The sequence below is a fragment of the Oryzias latipes genome, chromosome 10, assembly GCF_053564925.1.
Source record: "Oryzias latipes strain Hd-rR chromosome 10, Olatipes_Hd-rR_3.1".
NCBI classification, from domain to species: domain Eukaryota; kingdom Metazoa; phylum Chordata; class Actinopteri; order Beloniformes; family Adrianichthyidae; genus Oryzias; species Oryzias latipes.
Genome location: NC_136246.1, coordinates 15,452,223 through 15,469,629, shown reverse-complemented (window position 1 = coordinate 15,469,629; position 17,407 = coordinate 15,452,223). Strand labels below are relative to the sequence as shown.

Sequence of the window (17,407 nt, the reverse complement as noted above, 5' to 3'; positions counted from 1 at the left end):
TCAGCCCTTTTAACCCCAACACTCAAATGAGCAAATATGGGGTTTGATCATCGACTGTATATGGGAACTGGACCAAATGAGTGTGACGTCACCCATAGAAAATGACTTACTTTTGGTTCCAACCAAATGAAGTCAAATCAGTCGCCTTTTTTCGCCATGTTGGAGCCAGATGATTTCAGTAAGCAGTGATTGGTTCGAGTCTGTCTGGGTCACGGTTTCTATGGTAACCACTTTCACCAATCAGGAGTGGAAGTCCACACCCCTACCACTTGAAGTGGGCTTAGGAGAATCTGTCAGTCAAACACTTTAAACGTTCAACGTGAGACCACAAACTTTCATTGAGACATCTGATTGGTCAGTTTATAACTTGAATAAGTTACACAAAAATAAGAAAAAAAAGTTGGGATTCGCAAGAGGATGTTAAAGAAAATGTATCAGAGCAAGAATGGTTACTCTGACAAAATAATAACTGAGCGATAGCTCTCTATGTCTTAATAGAAATCTATGGGATGTTGGTGGGTACTTCCAATTTGCAACACCAGAGGGGAGGGGCCACTCAGTCCAGTTCTCATATACAGTCAATGGTTTGACCCTTGAATACTTTGATTTTTGAACATTATAACACACAAAAAGTCATTTTTAAGTCCTAATCATTGGAAGTGAAAAGTAGCATGTTGACATTGTGCGCCAGTGTATTATCAACTATCAGTGGCCCTTATTTGGATGTTTTGTGTGTAACTTTAACTTTCTATTTAAGATCTCAGTTAAATATTTATCAGTTTGGCTTTCAGAGATGCCAGTTATCAAATGACTGATCATAGCTGAGGCACACATGTTAAACTAACAGTTACGGGTAGAAACCTTTAGAGGTCTGATCTGCTTAAAGATGATAGAGCAAGTTTAATCCTAAAGTGTAAAACCTGTTGAAATTATTCATTATAACCTTAATCCATCCATTTACATTTTTCCCAAAAATAAAAAAAACACAGAGACAGAGATCTAAAGGTTATATATCATATGGTCAGTCTTATTTAATCAAAAAAACAAAACAAAAAAAACAAACAGTGTATGATAATGCAACTCATAGCTCTTCCTGTTCTTGGTTAAATCCACATATTACTGTTCTATGTTTTTGGGAAGCGGCTCCAAGGATACGTGATTACACACCTGGCATGCAGTCAATTGTGAGTGAACGTAAAGATTTAGGTCCACCTATTTCAGCTCCAATTCAGCTTCAAAGATTTGGATAATAACTGAGCTGATATTGCTTTGGTCCTCTTAAACAGGGGAATCTCAGACTTGCTCAAACGTCTCCAAACAAGGTTTTTTTTTCCATTCCGATTCCGTTTGTATTTGAACAGAAGCCATGCTGTTTTAAAACCGGATGAATCCCCAAGGGGGTGGGAGGTTCTTTCCTACCTGTGTGGTTTTCTTCTCATCCTTTCCTGCAAAACAAAAGAAAGTGTGTCAGGCCTGCTTGCGATTATACATCGGTTTAGTGTGATCAGTCTACGAACTGGTGACCTGCTCAAGGTTAACCCGCCACTCATTCAATGACGACATGTTTACAACATGTTTAGTCATTGCTCCCCACCCCCCATCATTCCCCTGAGCTGATGACTCCTTTGCACTTTTGCATCCTTCAGTAGTTTTTTAGGAGCACTTACTGAAGTTCTACAATTCCTAGGTTTCTTTATTTCATTAAGAAACATAGAATTTGCAATAAACGTAAATAATAATTTTAAAATCATCCCATCATGTAAACTGTCAGTATGGTGCATAAACTATAAATGAATGAACCACATTGGCAAAGGGAGCAAAAAGACACAACCAGTACTATTTCTCCAGGCATCAAAGGTCCACATGCCACTCAGCAAAATTCATTAAATATGTCACAAAAATCCTTCTTTGTGTCTCTTTCTAATCAATTGTTGTGAACACGCTGAAACTGAGATATTAAACCTTTTACTTTTCCCTCTGTGTCACAGCACAGCCTCAGGGACTTCCAAGTACGGTAGCAGAATCTGAATTTTTCTGCTTTGCAGAAAATGAGACGTAACATTCATCAGGTTGGTCGACAGTTTGGTGGAGCGAATTAAATCACTGTCGAACAACACGTTTCTGTTCTGGCAGGTCAGGAGGGCCTTCACGCAGGCCATCTTCACTAAATTCATTGCCTTTCGGTCAAACTTTTGCAGAAGAACGTTCTTTAATCTATAACTTAGTAAGATGAGTTTCTGGTATTTATTGTATGAGCAGCTTCTGTCCCAAATTCTGCCGTTCAAGCAAAAGAAGGCATGTGATTTCTCATTGTCTGCTTCCTAGACTCTAATATTTTACCATTCATTCCCTTACTACTTAAATGAAATGATGCATCTGTAGAGATGTGGTACTTGACTGTTTGATCAAAGTGCAGCAGACACACCAGTCATTTCAAGCTTTTTTTGTTTTGTTTTGTTTGGGTGTTCATCTAGAGATCCAAACCCCAAGGTGGAGAGGCTTTACTACAGCGAGAGAGACGACAACCTGCTGAGAGTCCAGAATTTCTCCATTTTAAATCGACACCTGAGGGCCTTCTACCAGGTATGGGCGGATCCCCAGAGGATGAGGCTTTAGATTGATCCTCTAGGAGGGAAATCCCGGATCATTTTTTACGCAGTGGCTACAAAATATTACAAACATTACAGTACAAATACTACTGAACATTTCAGTTGTCACATAAATGAGTTCTCTAGCTCAACTCTAATTTTCTAAATTAATAAATAAGAAAATGATTAAATAAGTGAATTAATAAATAAAAATGCGCATGGCATTAAACCAGCAATTTTATTTTTTATTACAGCTATATTTAAACTGGAAATTTCAACAGAGCCCTTCACATGACATGTTTCCTCCTGCCACGACTTAGTATGTTGTGTGCACAAATGAGCATTTTGTCGCAATGTAACATTTTCTGGACACAAATAAGTATTTTGTCAAAAATGTTGCATTTTATTAGCATTTTTAGCTACAGTTTGTGCACAAAAAATATTATTTTGTGGTCACAAATGAGCATTTTATTAACGTTTTGTGCACACAAATAAGTATTATGTGTGCACAAATTATTACTTGAGTATAATTAAATCTTACTACTAATTTGTGGACACATACCACTAATTTATGCACACAAAATGTTCATTTTTCACTCAAAATAATAATTTGTTGCCACAAAATGCTAATAGATTGCTAATTTGTGGCCACAAACTATTAATTTTACTTAACAATTTTTAGAAATGTCTTCTTAAGTGCTTTGCACAAATCTACTTCTATTTGGGTAATTTCAGAAGTTAATTTCAAAAGAAAGAGAGTTGAAATAATTTTATCAAAAGATGAAACAGGACATTTTGCACAGCACCTCTGTGATGGTCTGGCACTGAAAATTACTTTGCCCTCTGTCCAGCAGATCTGAGGTCTTACAGCAGGCCGTTTGGTTTTACTGCTTCAGTGTTTTGCTTCATCCTCAGTGCTCTCATTAACTCATTTTCAGTTGAACCTGTCAGGTGATTCTAGTGTAAAAGCCTTTGGCAGACTGATCGCACACCAGAGCTGCACAAACTACCACAGCTAGACAAAGCTATAGATTTGGAGTTCAAATTCAGAGGTGATTTGGTTCATCATTAGAAAACAAAAGCACACCTGCAGAAGATGGTTCAAAAAGATGCTGGTGCTCCAAACTTGATGGAAGCCACAGTTCACACATTTTTGCGTGAATGTTATACATCATTGTTGGTGTGCTGCAGAGCTGCAATAAATCTCAAGCTTTAAAATTAAAGTTTTTCAACTGTGCGTCACAACTGGAAAAAACAAAATATCAGCTTTTAGCATGAACCCGTATTACTGCAAGCAGTCAAATACAGTACGTTGAAAAATGATCATTTATATATCAGTTTCTGCATCCTGGGACTGCAGCATAGTCCAAAAATAATTAGGAATAGGGCAATTCAGAGCTGATATTGAGGTAAAAAGAGCTGCATATTTGTTTCATCAACAGTTGAACAAAAGCATTAAACACCCAAAAAGCTGTCCTTCAGAAATAAATGTGTAGGAAACAAGAAAAATGTTTGATTTTAATAAAATAAACTCCTATATTGTTGTTAATAGAAGGCAAACATGCTACAAACTGAATGCTTTTAATAACTCACCCCTTTACTGCAGCAATAATGGAGATTTCTTATGCCAAACCAAGGGTTTCTTTTTGGGACCCCTTCTTAAGCACTACAATAAAGTTCACAAATGCCACTAAAGTTTTAATAAGCAGTAAACCTTTCATTAACCTCGCCAACACGTTTTGGCAACACTGTGCACAGACGCTCCTGATGAGGCATCACATTTGGAAAATGTGTGTTGCTATCCTGGTAGGATCATCAACAGGTTTCAGGTTTGATGCAGGTTTGAATAGAGGACAGCAAAGTAACACTTCATGCTTTTAGTTGTAAAATTGAGTGAATCCAAATTAATTCCCTAAATAACCAGTCAAAAAGCTGCTTTTTTTTTACATTTAAAAAGTACAGTTTGTCCTTGACCCTAATTGTTTATTGGTTCAAACTAGTGTAGGGTCAGCAGTGACAGTGCTCTGGGTTTGACAGCCACGTGTGTTTGAATCACACATTATGGGTCTGTGCTTGAAAGTCTAATGGTACGTCACAGTAAATTACGTTCATCAATAAAATATGTCTTTGTTTAATGTATCTGTTTATTGATCAATAATTTAGTTTTTAGCGCATATGAAATCCATATTTGGAAAATCTCTTTATTCTATATGCAGTAGATTTTAAATGGGAAAAGTTTTAAATGAAACATTTCATGCTTAAACCATTGCAGGGTATGACGCACTTTGCTGTTAGACAAACAAGCAAAAAAGAGCAAAGTAATTTTGACCTCATTTTTTACTGAGTGCTTTGGGGTTTGTGGTCAGTATTGCTGTCTTTAGCAGTTTAGCACGAAACGATGGAGCGAAAGACGATGCCAATAGATTTAAATAAAGGCATGATTAGTTCACTCACAACTTCTTTAATATCCAAAAAGAAAATCTCTTCAAATGCTTTTATTTGTGTCTGAAGCTATCAAATGTACGACGGAGTTTTAGGCCAGCCAAAAAGAAATTCGGAGTCGTGTTTACTTTTTTTTGTAATGGCAACATATGACGTCAACCATTAGTAGAAGTAAAAACCTAAATAAAATAGGAAGATTTTACAGAGAATAGTTATTCATACACTGTGTTCTCATGATTAAAACTTGTTTTAAAAAAAAAAAAGGTTAATACGTTGTTCAAACACAATGCATTTTGGTCTATATTTCCCAATCTACTGAGCATCGATAAACACTAGTTTTTCTGGGATATTTTCAGGGTACTGGACTTTGGAGTTGTAGATTTGGACCATTGACTGTATACGAGAACTGGACTGAGTGACCCCTTCCTCCCGGGAGACTTCTGTAGAGAAATCAACAGCTATAACTCAGTCATTGTAGCTGTCAGAATAATTATTCTTGCTCTGATACCTTTTTGTAACATGTTCTTGCTAAATCTAATTTATTTTCATGATATTCTCTTCTATAGTGCAAGTTAAATAAATCATAAACTGACCAATTAGATGCTTCAATAAAAGTAGCCGATCTTGAGTCAGATGTTTGAAACATTCAATGACAGATTATCTTGAGCCCACTTTCCAACATGTCGACATCAGCATTGCGAAAAAAATGATCCATTTGGTTGGAACCGGAAGTATGCTGTTTTCTATGGGTAATGCTACACACCTAAACCCCTCGCCAGATCTAGTGGCCCGAAAAGGACGCAACACAAAATGAGCCCCTGTCTCCCCCCAGTCTCATAATCCAGCACACTTAAATCAGGTTAAAAGATTTATTTTGGTTGAATCCATAAAAGTATTTACTTCAGAGTGGACCAAAATAACAACCTAAAAAAAACCCATTCCTACCTAACAAGAACCCAAATCTCACCTATCAAAACAAAATAAACAAAAAGCCAATAACATACCTCCCTAACATAACAAAAACAAGAGAAAACAACAATTCATAATAAATGGCAATCCACTTCTACAACTCTAAACTTCATGTAGCTGGTTTTTGGGAGAGGGTGGAGTTGTCATATGAGATTTCTTCCTGCTTCTTTTTATAGCAGGTGTGATTCCAGGTGTGACTTCCGGCGGCCAATCCACTCCTGGTGCCGGGGCACCACACCAATCGCAGCCCGGCACCTGCACACTGACATTTGCAAGAGAAAAAAAGAAAAACGTCCTGGGACATAACAGTAATGTCACAGTCACTCAGTCCAGTTCCATTATACAGTCAATGATCCAAACACCCCGCCAAAATTGGTGAATGCCCTATTTAGTGCACTAACCAGGGAATGGTGAATGAATTCAAACACAGCCCAGGCTTTCTGCCAATTCGCTGCTAGCTCAAAACGAGTGTTTTTTCACACAGAATTCAAAGTGGTTTAGGTCTTTTATCAAAAGGCTTTAAGTGTACAGAATATACATAGTTTTAAAGAATTAATTAAAATGTGACTCAGTCAGATTTATAAACTTGTGTTTTTTTCCTGTATCAACCTGCTTATTCGTGAGGAACACACCAATGTTTTCAACAGGCTAAAAGCACTGTAAACATAAAAAAAGAAAAGATGTTCTTAAAATGTCTTTCAAGGCGGCTGCTTTTGTCTATGTTTATGTTTGTCGAAACAAACCAAGATGTTGGTCAATTTTCAGTAACACATTAATAACCATAACTCGCCTGCTGATGTTGTCAGCTGTGAAGTGTCTGTGTGGGGGGTTGATTGCTCTTGCACAGAGGAAAAGATAAAACACAAAGACTTTTTTCGTCCTCAGAAGAAGTGTCTCTGCTTATTATCAGACATATAGGGTGAGGAGAAGTGTGGGAGTGGTGAGCTAAGTGCTTGTTTCATCTGCCCCTGTCGTTGTGGGCTAGAAAATAAAACCACAGTATCCTGCATTTTACAACGAGCTCGATAGACGCCTGTGGCATTTGAGGAAATGACACAACTCTTCCCCCGAGAATGATTCAAAAGCCTCTGTTCTGAGCACACAGAGCTTCTGCAGGACCCAGAAGGGTGGACTAAGCGTGCAACACTTTGCTTTTGACACGACATAAGAACAGTCAACAGCTTTTACTTCCCAATTTTGCAGTGAGCTACTTATGTCCCTTTGAATGCTCAGAGACTTGCAGCCATGGGAAGCTTGTCACACGATAACAGAACCAGGTGTATTACAATGTTTTTTCAAGTATGGCTTTACAAATTCAGTTCCACATTTCTCATAGTTTCCCTTCTATGGTTGCTTTGGTGTAGGCAGCTTCAGTACAGATTTGATTAAAATTCACAAGTCTGGTTGGGATTTTTTGTTGATTTTTGGAAAATCATCACATATATTTCTGATTTAAAGCATTAAATAGTTTTTGCTTTATTCATTTGTTCTCTTTTATTGGATTTATTTTCCCTCCTTTTTTTTCCTTTTTTTCGTGCAGAGGCTTTTAGTGCCTCGATTATGACTGAAAACTTTCCAGGCTTCACTACACGTTCCTTTAAATGTTCATTTCACTTGTCTAATTCTCTGACCCTGTAAATAACTCCGTCCTCTGTAAACCATGACACCGTGAACACCCGGCCAATTATGTTTCAATTTATCTGGCTCACTTAGCAGCCTAAAAACTGGAAATGCATAAAAGAAAAAGCAAATGGGTGAAAGGAAAACCAATCCTGACAACATGATGCAGAGAGATGGATTTTGGAAAAGATAATGTTGCAGATGGCTTTTAATTTGTCTCACAGCTGATGCCAGCAGCCCCAGCATTCATTTCAGAATCAGCTTTAGATTTTTCCCAAACTTTGACTCTCAAACGGAAATAGGTAGTTAAAATTCACTCGTTTGTCGACACTGGAATCAGAGGCATCCATGTTTTGACCTTGTGGCAGCAGAAGTGTCTTTGCAGTTCTAGGAATTAGGCACAAATGCATGTAGAGAAACAGGAGAGGGAGTTGATAAATGCTGGTGATAGAAGATTTTACAATTGAATGATGAGTCTTGATATAAAAAGCTGAAACAGGTTAATCTGATAGATTTTCTTTTTTCCTTTGTTGATCTATTGAGGACTTGGATTATAACTGAAGGGACATTCAAACGTTTTGCAAAGAGGGCCAGATTTGGTGGAGTGAAAATGTGTGAGGGCCAAAAATTCAGTCTGCCTTTATAATATCATTAAATGCAATCTAACTATTTATATAAGGATTTTTTGTTGTTGTAATTATATAATTTTTATTTCTTCACACAGAGTAGAAAAGAAATGCATATAAATACACGTTTGCCAAAATTACTGTGAATTTCTGATTTGAAGACCAGAAATGAAATGAAGAAAAGTTTTTCTGGGAAAAAACCTTTCGCCAACATTAAATCTGGGTTCATATAAAATGTTACATTTTATTAACTATTAAGTGCTTACTGTGAACGTCTAAATGAAAAATCTGTGTTATTTGTCCTATTTTGATCACAGAAACAAACAAATCTGTCCCTCTTGTTTGGCCCTTAAAGCTCATAATGTAATTTAGCTGCTCACAATCAAGAAATTGTACAGAGTTCTTGGAAAATGCTGGGCCAAATTTTGGCCACATGTTAGGTGCCTGTGGGCTGGTAGAAATCTGAATGACATTTGGCCCAAGGGCTGGACTTTGGACATGGCTGCTGTAAAAATATTAATGTAGAGTTGACAAAATGCAAAGCTAAACTCGCATCTACAGCTTTTTTTGCTGCTGTTTGAACCTCAAATACAGATAAAACGCATGCATGTCCCACATTGTTTTCTCACGTCTTTTACAGGTTATTTTATCCAGTCCAAATGTTGGTGTGTTAACTTTAGTTTACTATAAATATTTTTGCAATTGCACTGTATTTTAGCTGTACAGTACAATTTTCTGTTTGCTTAATCTACTAAAGAAGTCTGTTTTGCCACCAATAACCACAAGCTGTCCAGTGACCGCTGAGATCTGCAGAGGCTATTACCCTGCGTGCCCTGAAGGAGCAGAAATATAAGGTTGGCTGCACATGCCAGTTGGATGCCGCTGCTTCTTGGTACTATGCCTTTCATACTGTACAGTTTATAAATTAAAGTGAGCAGCCAAAAGGGAGCTGTAATTGTAGCCTCCTCTCTGCACTGATGACTTTCTGTTGGTGAACGTGACCGGACTTTCTAAACATTTGGAGAATGAGCCACCATCAGCATGTTGTTGTTTAAAAACATTTTTTTTTCAATAGTATTTCTTTTCTGAGTTAAAGAAATTAAATGAAGTAATTGAAAGGGGCATATGTAACTCTGGTGCTGCACTTGAAGGAAATGCAGTAGCTGCACTGCACCTCTGATTTCTAACCAGAAAATGTATGAGAAGTCTGTAATTCTAGCTTAATTCATTGAAAATGAAAACAATAAATTTGCCCTAAACTCAAATTATACATGGTTAAGCAATTAAAGACCCACTCTGATAATCTTTTGATCTATTTTCAAATCGTTCCCAGTGGTCTTTTAATCATGATTATAACCTGTGTTTTTTTACTGAATGAATAAAGCTTTATTTATATAACACTTTACAACTCATTTAAGACTACAAAAGTGCTTTACAAGAAAAGGTAGACTGAAGAAAGTTTAAAATTAGACAAATTAAAAACATTAAAAACTGCATAAAATTACACAAAGCAGTCAGAAATTAAATACATAAAAAATGAATAAGAATCCAATAAAAAAATTAAATAAAATAAAAATGCCAAAGACTACTGAGCATTAAAAGCCATTCCAAAAAGGTATGTTTTTAATTGATGCGTAAAGCTGTTGGTCAGATGTCATGTGCAGTTCTGCAGGAATGTTGTTCCATAACTGAGGGCCTTCAATGGAAAAAGCAGAGTCACCCCAGTGTTTCTGTCGTGACCTAGGCACATGAAGCTAATATTGCAGACCTCAAGACTCTAGAATGACTGCAGACAGTTAAAAGCTTAGTTTTGTAAACTGGGGCAAGACCACGAAGAGCTTTAAAAACAAACAGTAAAAGTTTGAACTGAATTCTAAAATGAACAGGGAGCCAGTGAAGTGAACTGAGTGCCGGAGTTATGCGTTCTCGTCTGGATGTGCCAGCTAACAATCGTGCTGCTGCATTTTGAACTACCGGTAACTGGAGACGGTTCAGTGATCGCTGGGTGACACAGAAGGACAGATCACGGCGTGGATGGCTGTTTCAAGATCACTGTGGCTCAAGGAAGGTTTAGTTTCACAATTTCTCTAGGACATAGTTTCTAGTTTTTCTTGGACATAAAGTAACTTCAAATTTTTCTAGGACATGGTTTCTGCAGAGCAGCAGGAGTTCATTTGAAGTTCTCCTCTAGCATTCAGCTGCAATCCGTGTGTTCACTTGCTGGACAGGACCAAAAAAAGAAAGACATTTTCTTCTAAGTTATGGGTGGGATTGTTTACACTGAGCAACCCCGCCTCCCCTTCTCTTCACTCACAAATACGCTCCCCCACTAGCTTACAGCCCATCACACCCCCAACCTAACCTTAGTGGTGTAATGAAAATGGTGAGCAATATTGGGGCTATCCAGCCGTACAGTTTTGATCCAGATACCAACTTGGAAGAGGAAAAGGAAGACATACATGGATCTAGTCTTCCACAAGTGGATGCATCAGAATGGGGCTAAGCAGGCAGCCTGTGGCTCGCCGACTGGAGGTTCTGTGTCACAGCTACAATCTTTTTCTAACGCCATCTGCTCCTGATTGTCATCGACTTGAATAAAGAATTATTCCGAAGTGGAAATTTTGAGATGACTTGGCTTATATCCTACTTTTCTTAAGCCTTTCAGAACAAACCATATCCATATACATGACAATATATTACCTTTGGCACACTAAAGAATGATATTTTTTAATGAAAAATTTGTTTTCGTGAGGTCTTTTCCTATCCACAAGTAAGATGTTTCGATCTGTTGGGCACTGGCTTTGGCTCCGTGTGGGTACCGCCCATTTCATGGCGTCATCCTAGAGCTGGCCTCAGCAGCGTGTCTGCGTCTCGCCCACGAAAACAAACAACACCCAAACTTTTGCAAAGATGGATGTGCATATTGTGCATATAAAAGGAAAGAGTTTTTGCCGACAACTGCTCCGTGGAGCTGGCAGTGTGAGCCTGGGGGCGGTGCTGGCAACTCAGACTCTTCCTGGAAGGGGCTGTTCCCTATTTATCTATGTCACAATGTGAGAACCCACTCGTTTTTGTGGGTTGGGAGGGGCTGGTGCTCAGAGAGCAGGTTTTTAGAGAAATACTCAGAAATGCTTGAATGAAGCTAAATACCACTTTGGGGTTGTTTATAGTGAGGAATGAACATTATAATACATTTAACAGCGCAAAAAAGTTGATTTTACATGACAAAGGCCCTTTTAATTTTTGTATTTGTCCTCCATCATGAGAAAATCCCACAAGAAGATGTAAAAAAAACACCAAAAACACAATTTTCATTGGAGTGGGTCTTTGAGATTTACAGCTTGTTGAGATAAAACAGATTCTGGTGCAAGGCTTTTGCAAACAATGAAAGTAATAATTTTCTTTAATTATAATTTTTCAAATTACAAAAAATATCTTTAAGATCTCTTTAATGGAAAAACAGTTTCATTGAAGTGACTTGGGGTTAAAGAGATTGCTTTTCGAGTATTTTCTTTCCTCTCAATCTAATTATTTGTCTGTAAATTCATGTGAACCTTTCTGCCCGAGCTACAGTTGCGACTTGTTGGCAGGCCTAGATAACTCTTGGTTTGTTGTTAGTAACAAGTTCTGCTTGCGTATGTGTGTGTGATGTTTGTTATCATCTTTGCATCTTTCACTGCGTCTCCTTAACCCGCATGATGCACTACTGTCGTGGCAAAAGGACAGAAACAGGAGATTTCTGTTAGGTTTATAGTTAGCTTAAATTTGAGCAACAACCTCCCTTCATTAATCTGCACGATGCTTAAGGACACTGAAATATGTGTCATTAAAATTAGTATGATTTTAAAAGCACAAAAAAGTCTTGTCATCACACACCTTTTTTTGTTTTGTTTATACTACAAATTTCCATGGAATAATGGAAAATTCCTATTGTATATTTATCCTTACTTTGTGCAAACAGACTGGCTGAGCCAGCCTGCTCACATAGGAATTTAACTCTTTTCATTCAGGTTTTTTTTTTTTTTTGTAGGAGGACCTACAGCAGTTGATTCTGACGCCGCTCCCAAACGTTGCCATTCTGGGGCAGGACCCTTTCACAGGTACAAGATAACAACTTGATCCTATCAATGCAAAGCTCCTCAACAGTGACAAACTCATTACACTTTATGTACGAGTCTGTATCTCAGTTCTCTGTTAAGCACATTAAAGTGATTAGAATAAGGAGGGTGGTGTTAGAGGTGATGAAGATAATGATGAGATTTTTCTGTGCCTTCAGAGGCAGCTGTGGAGGAGCTCAGACAACTGCTGCTGCTGTTACTAGGATGTGCCGTCCAGGTGATTTTAAATGTTTTTTTTAATTCTCACTCTTGGACAGAAACAAACTCCCATGACAATGAAGCAAAAGAAATAAAAAGATGCAATTCTATAAATGATAATTGAGTAAAAGAGGAATTTTTTTTAAATTAAATCTTCTGTGAAAGACTATTCTTCACAGGAGTATTTGCGCACCATCAGGTTGGATGAAAAAAAAACATGATGGCACAACAGTTCTTACAAGGCGTGCTAGGTTCAGGTCTAGATTATGAATGGGGTCATGTTTGTTTTGAGTTCTTGAATTATTTTTTATCAGACACGGTTTGTTTTGGTCAAACGTACCTCACATATTTCGGCGGAATACCTTCCGGCTTCGTCAGAGTCGTCTCAGGTAGTAGTGTGTGATGTTTTTAAAAACAGATGGTTGTGACTGAGGCAGATTCACCTGTCAGTTTTTGACAAGTGACTCCGCCCCTTGATGTCTGTTGTTTCGATGTCCGTTCACTCTGGATCCTGTTTGTGACACGCTACACGGTTGCCAAGTTAAGGTATTAACAATACCTGTAACCCCCTTCATGTAAAAATACAAGCTGATAATACATTTGCGTATTCACAATAACTCCCAACCTCGTTTGCAACTGCCATGTTGACAGAGCGCCCGGTACCTCTCGAAATCGCTTTGACATAAGTAAACACAACCAGAATCAAATACATATATACAAGGCATTCCAGGTTATAAGGTGCATTGTTTTTTTTTGCAGAAAATTAAGCCTTAACACACCGGGACGAATATCGGCGCACGTTATTCGCCAACGTTTTTCAACACGTTTTTGTGTTCACACCCAAGCGATTTTCGCTGATGATAAGCCGAGTGAACATGCAAATTCATTCCCTGACATTAGATGGCGCTTAATGTAAAACAGAAATACCCCTGTACACAAGGTGGCGCTGCGCAACTTTACGCTTCTTAAACTCGCTTTTCACTCAGAAGAAGAGAGCAAGTATTTACGCGCTTGTCAGAATCATACAAAGAAAACATGAATATTTCAAGTACCAGTAGCTCTAGCTCCAGTTCCAGCGATGAAGAAATTATTGTTTCTGTTGAATGATGAAAGACGCCGATTTTGGGTACCTCCCATAGTTACGAGAAGAGAAGAACATGGGGAGTTTTATCGACTGGTACAAGAGCTGAAAATGTATCATGAGCATTTCTGGGATATTTTAGAATGTCCGTCAGTGAGTTAGACTTCTTCGTCTTATTTCTTCGCGGCAGTGTAGACGCTACTTGGCGTCTATCTTCTTCGCTGTTACGTATGTGTGCTCAGCAAGACAGTTTTGTGTTTGAGCGCCCCCAAGTTGTGTTTTACTGTAACTTCAGAAACTCGAGACACATGTGCAAAGCGCCACTCTCATTGGTCGTATAGTTTTTGATGTGGTGTGTCAAACCAAAAAAAACGAACCCAAGTCGTTTTTTAAAAAATGACGCTTTTACGGTTGGCGTTTTTCGCGTCAGTGTGCACACTCACATTGGTGCCCTTTGTTTAGTCACGAGGCGTTAAACATCGGCGAATATCACGCGCGAAATTCGTCCCGATGTGAACAGGCCTTTATAGTGCGCCTTATAGTGCGTAAATACTGTTTTTGTTTTTGCATCAAAGAAAGCAGAAGAGAAACAAAACCATGTTAAAACACTGGGATTTCCACTTTAGAAAATGAAAGACAAACAAATAATAATAAAGTATACCATGAAAAGCAAAAACATGAGAAAGATGATTTAAACATGGTGCCCATTGCATCATGGGACATCTTCCTGCAGCATAACTGAGGGCATTGCTCAATGTCACCCATGCTGACCTAACTAAAAGCTTTATCAATAAACCAGGTGACAGCTTCATGAACACAATATGGTTACACTAGAGAGGTGTTTGACACCTGAAGGTTATGCCTCCCATTTTCCAGGTTGGCCTGTAGAACACAGTATTCTGTTGGGGAAATACATATGTTTTAAGATATGGTGGAACATTAAACGCTTTCAAAGTGAAGATTAAAACAGGAAAAACATAGTCTTTCATGGTAAATGTTTGAATTATCTAAAAAGCTACAGGATCATCAAGCTGGTCCACCGTTGAAGTAGCAAAAACTCGAGATGGTCTTAATTCATTTCTTTGAGACAGATGTTCGTCATTTCATCCAAAGCATTTAAAGAAGTAGTTAAAGCATGAGGTGAAAGTGTCGGTACAAATGAACTGCTTCTCTCTAATTTGCAAACACCGATTAAGGAAAAAACCCCTCTGTAAACTGCTTTGTTGGAACTTGGTGCAAAACACAGATTGATGAATTAGATGCTGCTGCCACTGCTGCTCTTACCTCATAGAGCTCAACAGCAAAAAGAAACGGTCTCAGCACAAACCAGGCTCTGCAGTCATTCTTTAAGCGGCCGCACTTGACCCATTACTGGCAGCGGTGACGGCGATTTCCATGATTTTTACTCCTATAAAAAAGTTGGAAACATAAAACCTTTGTCTATTTAAGAAAAGCTAGAGTTAATGTCACTATTTCTTTGGTGGCAAAACAGAGACTGCCCAACAATCTCAATTTTTTATTTATTGATTTTGTTATTAGTTTTCATGTCTCCAACACTCTAGTTAATGAAGTGACACTAAATAGCAGTTGGTAGCATTGATATTCAGATTACTTTAATGGCATTAGTAGATTTTCAATGTTGCTTCCAAGTGGAATATCGGAATATAATCTTTGCAACATCCTAATCCCCTAATCCATCTTGCTTCTGCAGTGTGAGAGGAAAGAAACTTTCATTCAGCAGATCCAGTCTCTGGACATTGAGACTCAGGCAGCCATTGCCAACTGCATCCAGCAGGTAAGTGCAGAATCAATCAAACCATTCCCTCTTCTTTGAAATATTAACTGCTCTGACTGGTTAACTTTAAATCTCAGGGAGACGTTCTGAAGAAAATAATTTTTCTTCTTTTTTATATGCTTTAATGAAAAATGTATTTAGTTTCTTGCGTCTAGCTAGAGAAAAGGGTAATTATAATTAATTCTACTCCTGCTTCAAATAAATGTGACAAAGAGTTGGTTTTATTCTGCTGGCAGCCACTTCAGGCCCTTTGGACACTTCCTGATTATGGATCTTCCACCCTTCGTGTCCACCTGCACTGCAGCCCTATCTCCCCCCTGATCTTTTTTCTGTCATTCTCAGTCATGCCCTCCAATAACGCAGTAATGCCCAGCCAGCTCTCCTGGAAAATAACCCCCATGAATGATTGCCAGCATTAGAAAAACAGCATGTGTCCCACCAGCTGCTTTCACGCCAAGTTTCCGAGCCTAATAAATGACAGAGGTGAAGCGATCTGTTCCTGTGTGGATGGATGAACCCCTCCGTGGTTCATGTTTGCATGGCATCCACCTGCGGACATTTCAGACTCATCAGCATACTTATGAGTTTTTCATCCATTAGTCAGACATTTTTGGACAGATTTCATTGAGAGAATGTTAGAATGCTCTTTTCGTTTTCATTTTCTTTCATTTTTTTCTATTCATCTCAGGTCTTTGGTATTCACACAGCACTCCCCCGGCCTGGTTATTCATCCGCCTTTCTGCCACATGTCTCAAACTCACATCCCAAAAAAAAAAAAAATGTTCCTTCTGCAGGTAACTCAGGATCCTCGCATGGTGCTTCCGCTTCAGTGGGAAGAGCTGATGGACTCCGAAGGCGCAGACTTACAACTGGTGTTCAGCTCCATGGCCAAACAAATCCAGAGCCTGTTAGCACAGAGAGACTTGCACCTGGAGGTATTTAAGCACACGCATCAGTGAAGGACCTGCTGCTCCTGGAGACAGAGATGAAAGCATTCAAGCTGTATTTATGCAGATGATTAAAACAAAGGGATAGGAAAGGTGAGGTGACCAGTGTAATACCACTCCACAGCTATTAAAAGCTAAAGAGCACTTAAGCAGGATGCCTAACACCCCCACAAGTAGTCCCAGAGCATGCAGCTGTAGCTGTCCATGCAGGTGCTCGTCTGCTCATAGTGCTCATAAGCACCTCAGAATACTAAATGTCTAAAATGCATTTTGCAAAAACGTGTCATTCAATGTAATATTCATTCTATTTTCTTTGAAAATGTGCTAGTGCAGTTTTGCATCAATGGAAAATGTTCTGTTTATCACAAAAAAACACGAATAGACGGCAAAAGAAAACACTTTGCCCACTCCAAAACAAGAAGAAAACAAAGCACATTTGCAATCCTGAAAGATTTTAGGCATTCAGCTTTTTGAGATAACCTGAAGAAAATGTTCTGTGCTTCCTGTTCTTTCATATGGTGGCCCTGAAGTGCAACAAATCACTCAACGCAAAAAAATTAAAGATCACAACAATTAAATCAGCAGAAACAGTAATACAAAAAAATTGTACATTTTCAAAATCAAAACAAAATTCCAGAAAAAAAAACTTTAAAAAAAGTTTTTTTTTAACCCCCCCCCCCCTTTGCTGGGGGGGGGGGGCAGCTGTTTGACCACCGGGGGACAGTCTACCAGCTGTCCCCAACTTACCCCCTTCCTCATATAACCTCATAATAAGGTGAGGGGGTGGGGGGCTTAGCCTGCGATGAGCCTTGGGGGGGGGGTTTACTAGGCAGTGGCCCCCCCTCCTATGGTTGCCGTATGGAGTGGGCCCCCCCTCTTTCGGTTTTATTTGCACCTTAGACATGTAGGGCCCTTGGTAGGGGGGGTGCTTGGACATCACTGCCAGCAAGCAGCAGATGTCCTCCTAGCACCCTACCCGCCAATTTTAACCGCACCTTAGACATTTAGGGCCCCTTGGTGGGG

General features: G+C 38.8%; 1 protein-coding gene across 1 annotated transcript in view; it reads left to right on the top strand.

Annotated features, from left to right (window-relative positions):
- Nucleotides 1-17,407, top strand: part of ccdc88b (coiled-coil and HOOK domain protein 88B) — a 64,444-nt gene that overhangs the window by 2,827 nt on the left and 44,210 nt on the right. The window contains exons 3-7 of the mRNA XM_023959081.2: nucleotides 2,475-2,583; nucleotides 12,276-12,345; nucleotides 12,522-12,580; nucleotides 15,354-15,437; nucleotides 16,232-16,372. Coding sequence (XP_023814849.1) covers nucleotides 2,475-2,583; nucleotides 12,276-12,345; nucleotides 12,522-12,580; nucleotides 15,354-15,437; nucleotides 16,232-16,372 — 463 coding nt within the window. The remainder of the gene's footprint in view (nucleotides 1-2,474; nucleotides 2,584-12,275; nucleotides 12,346-12,521; nucleotides 12,581-15,353; nucleotides 15,438-16,231; nucleotides 16,373-17,407) is intronic.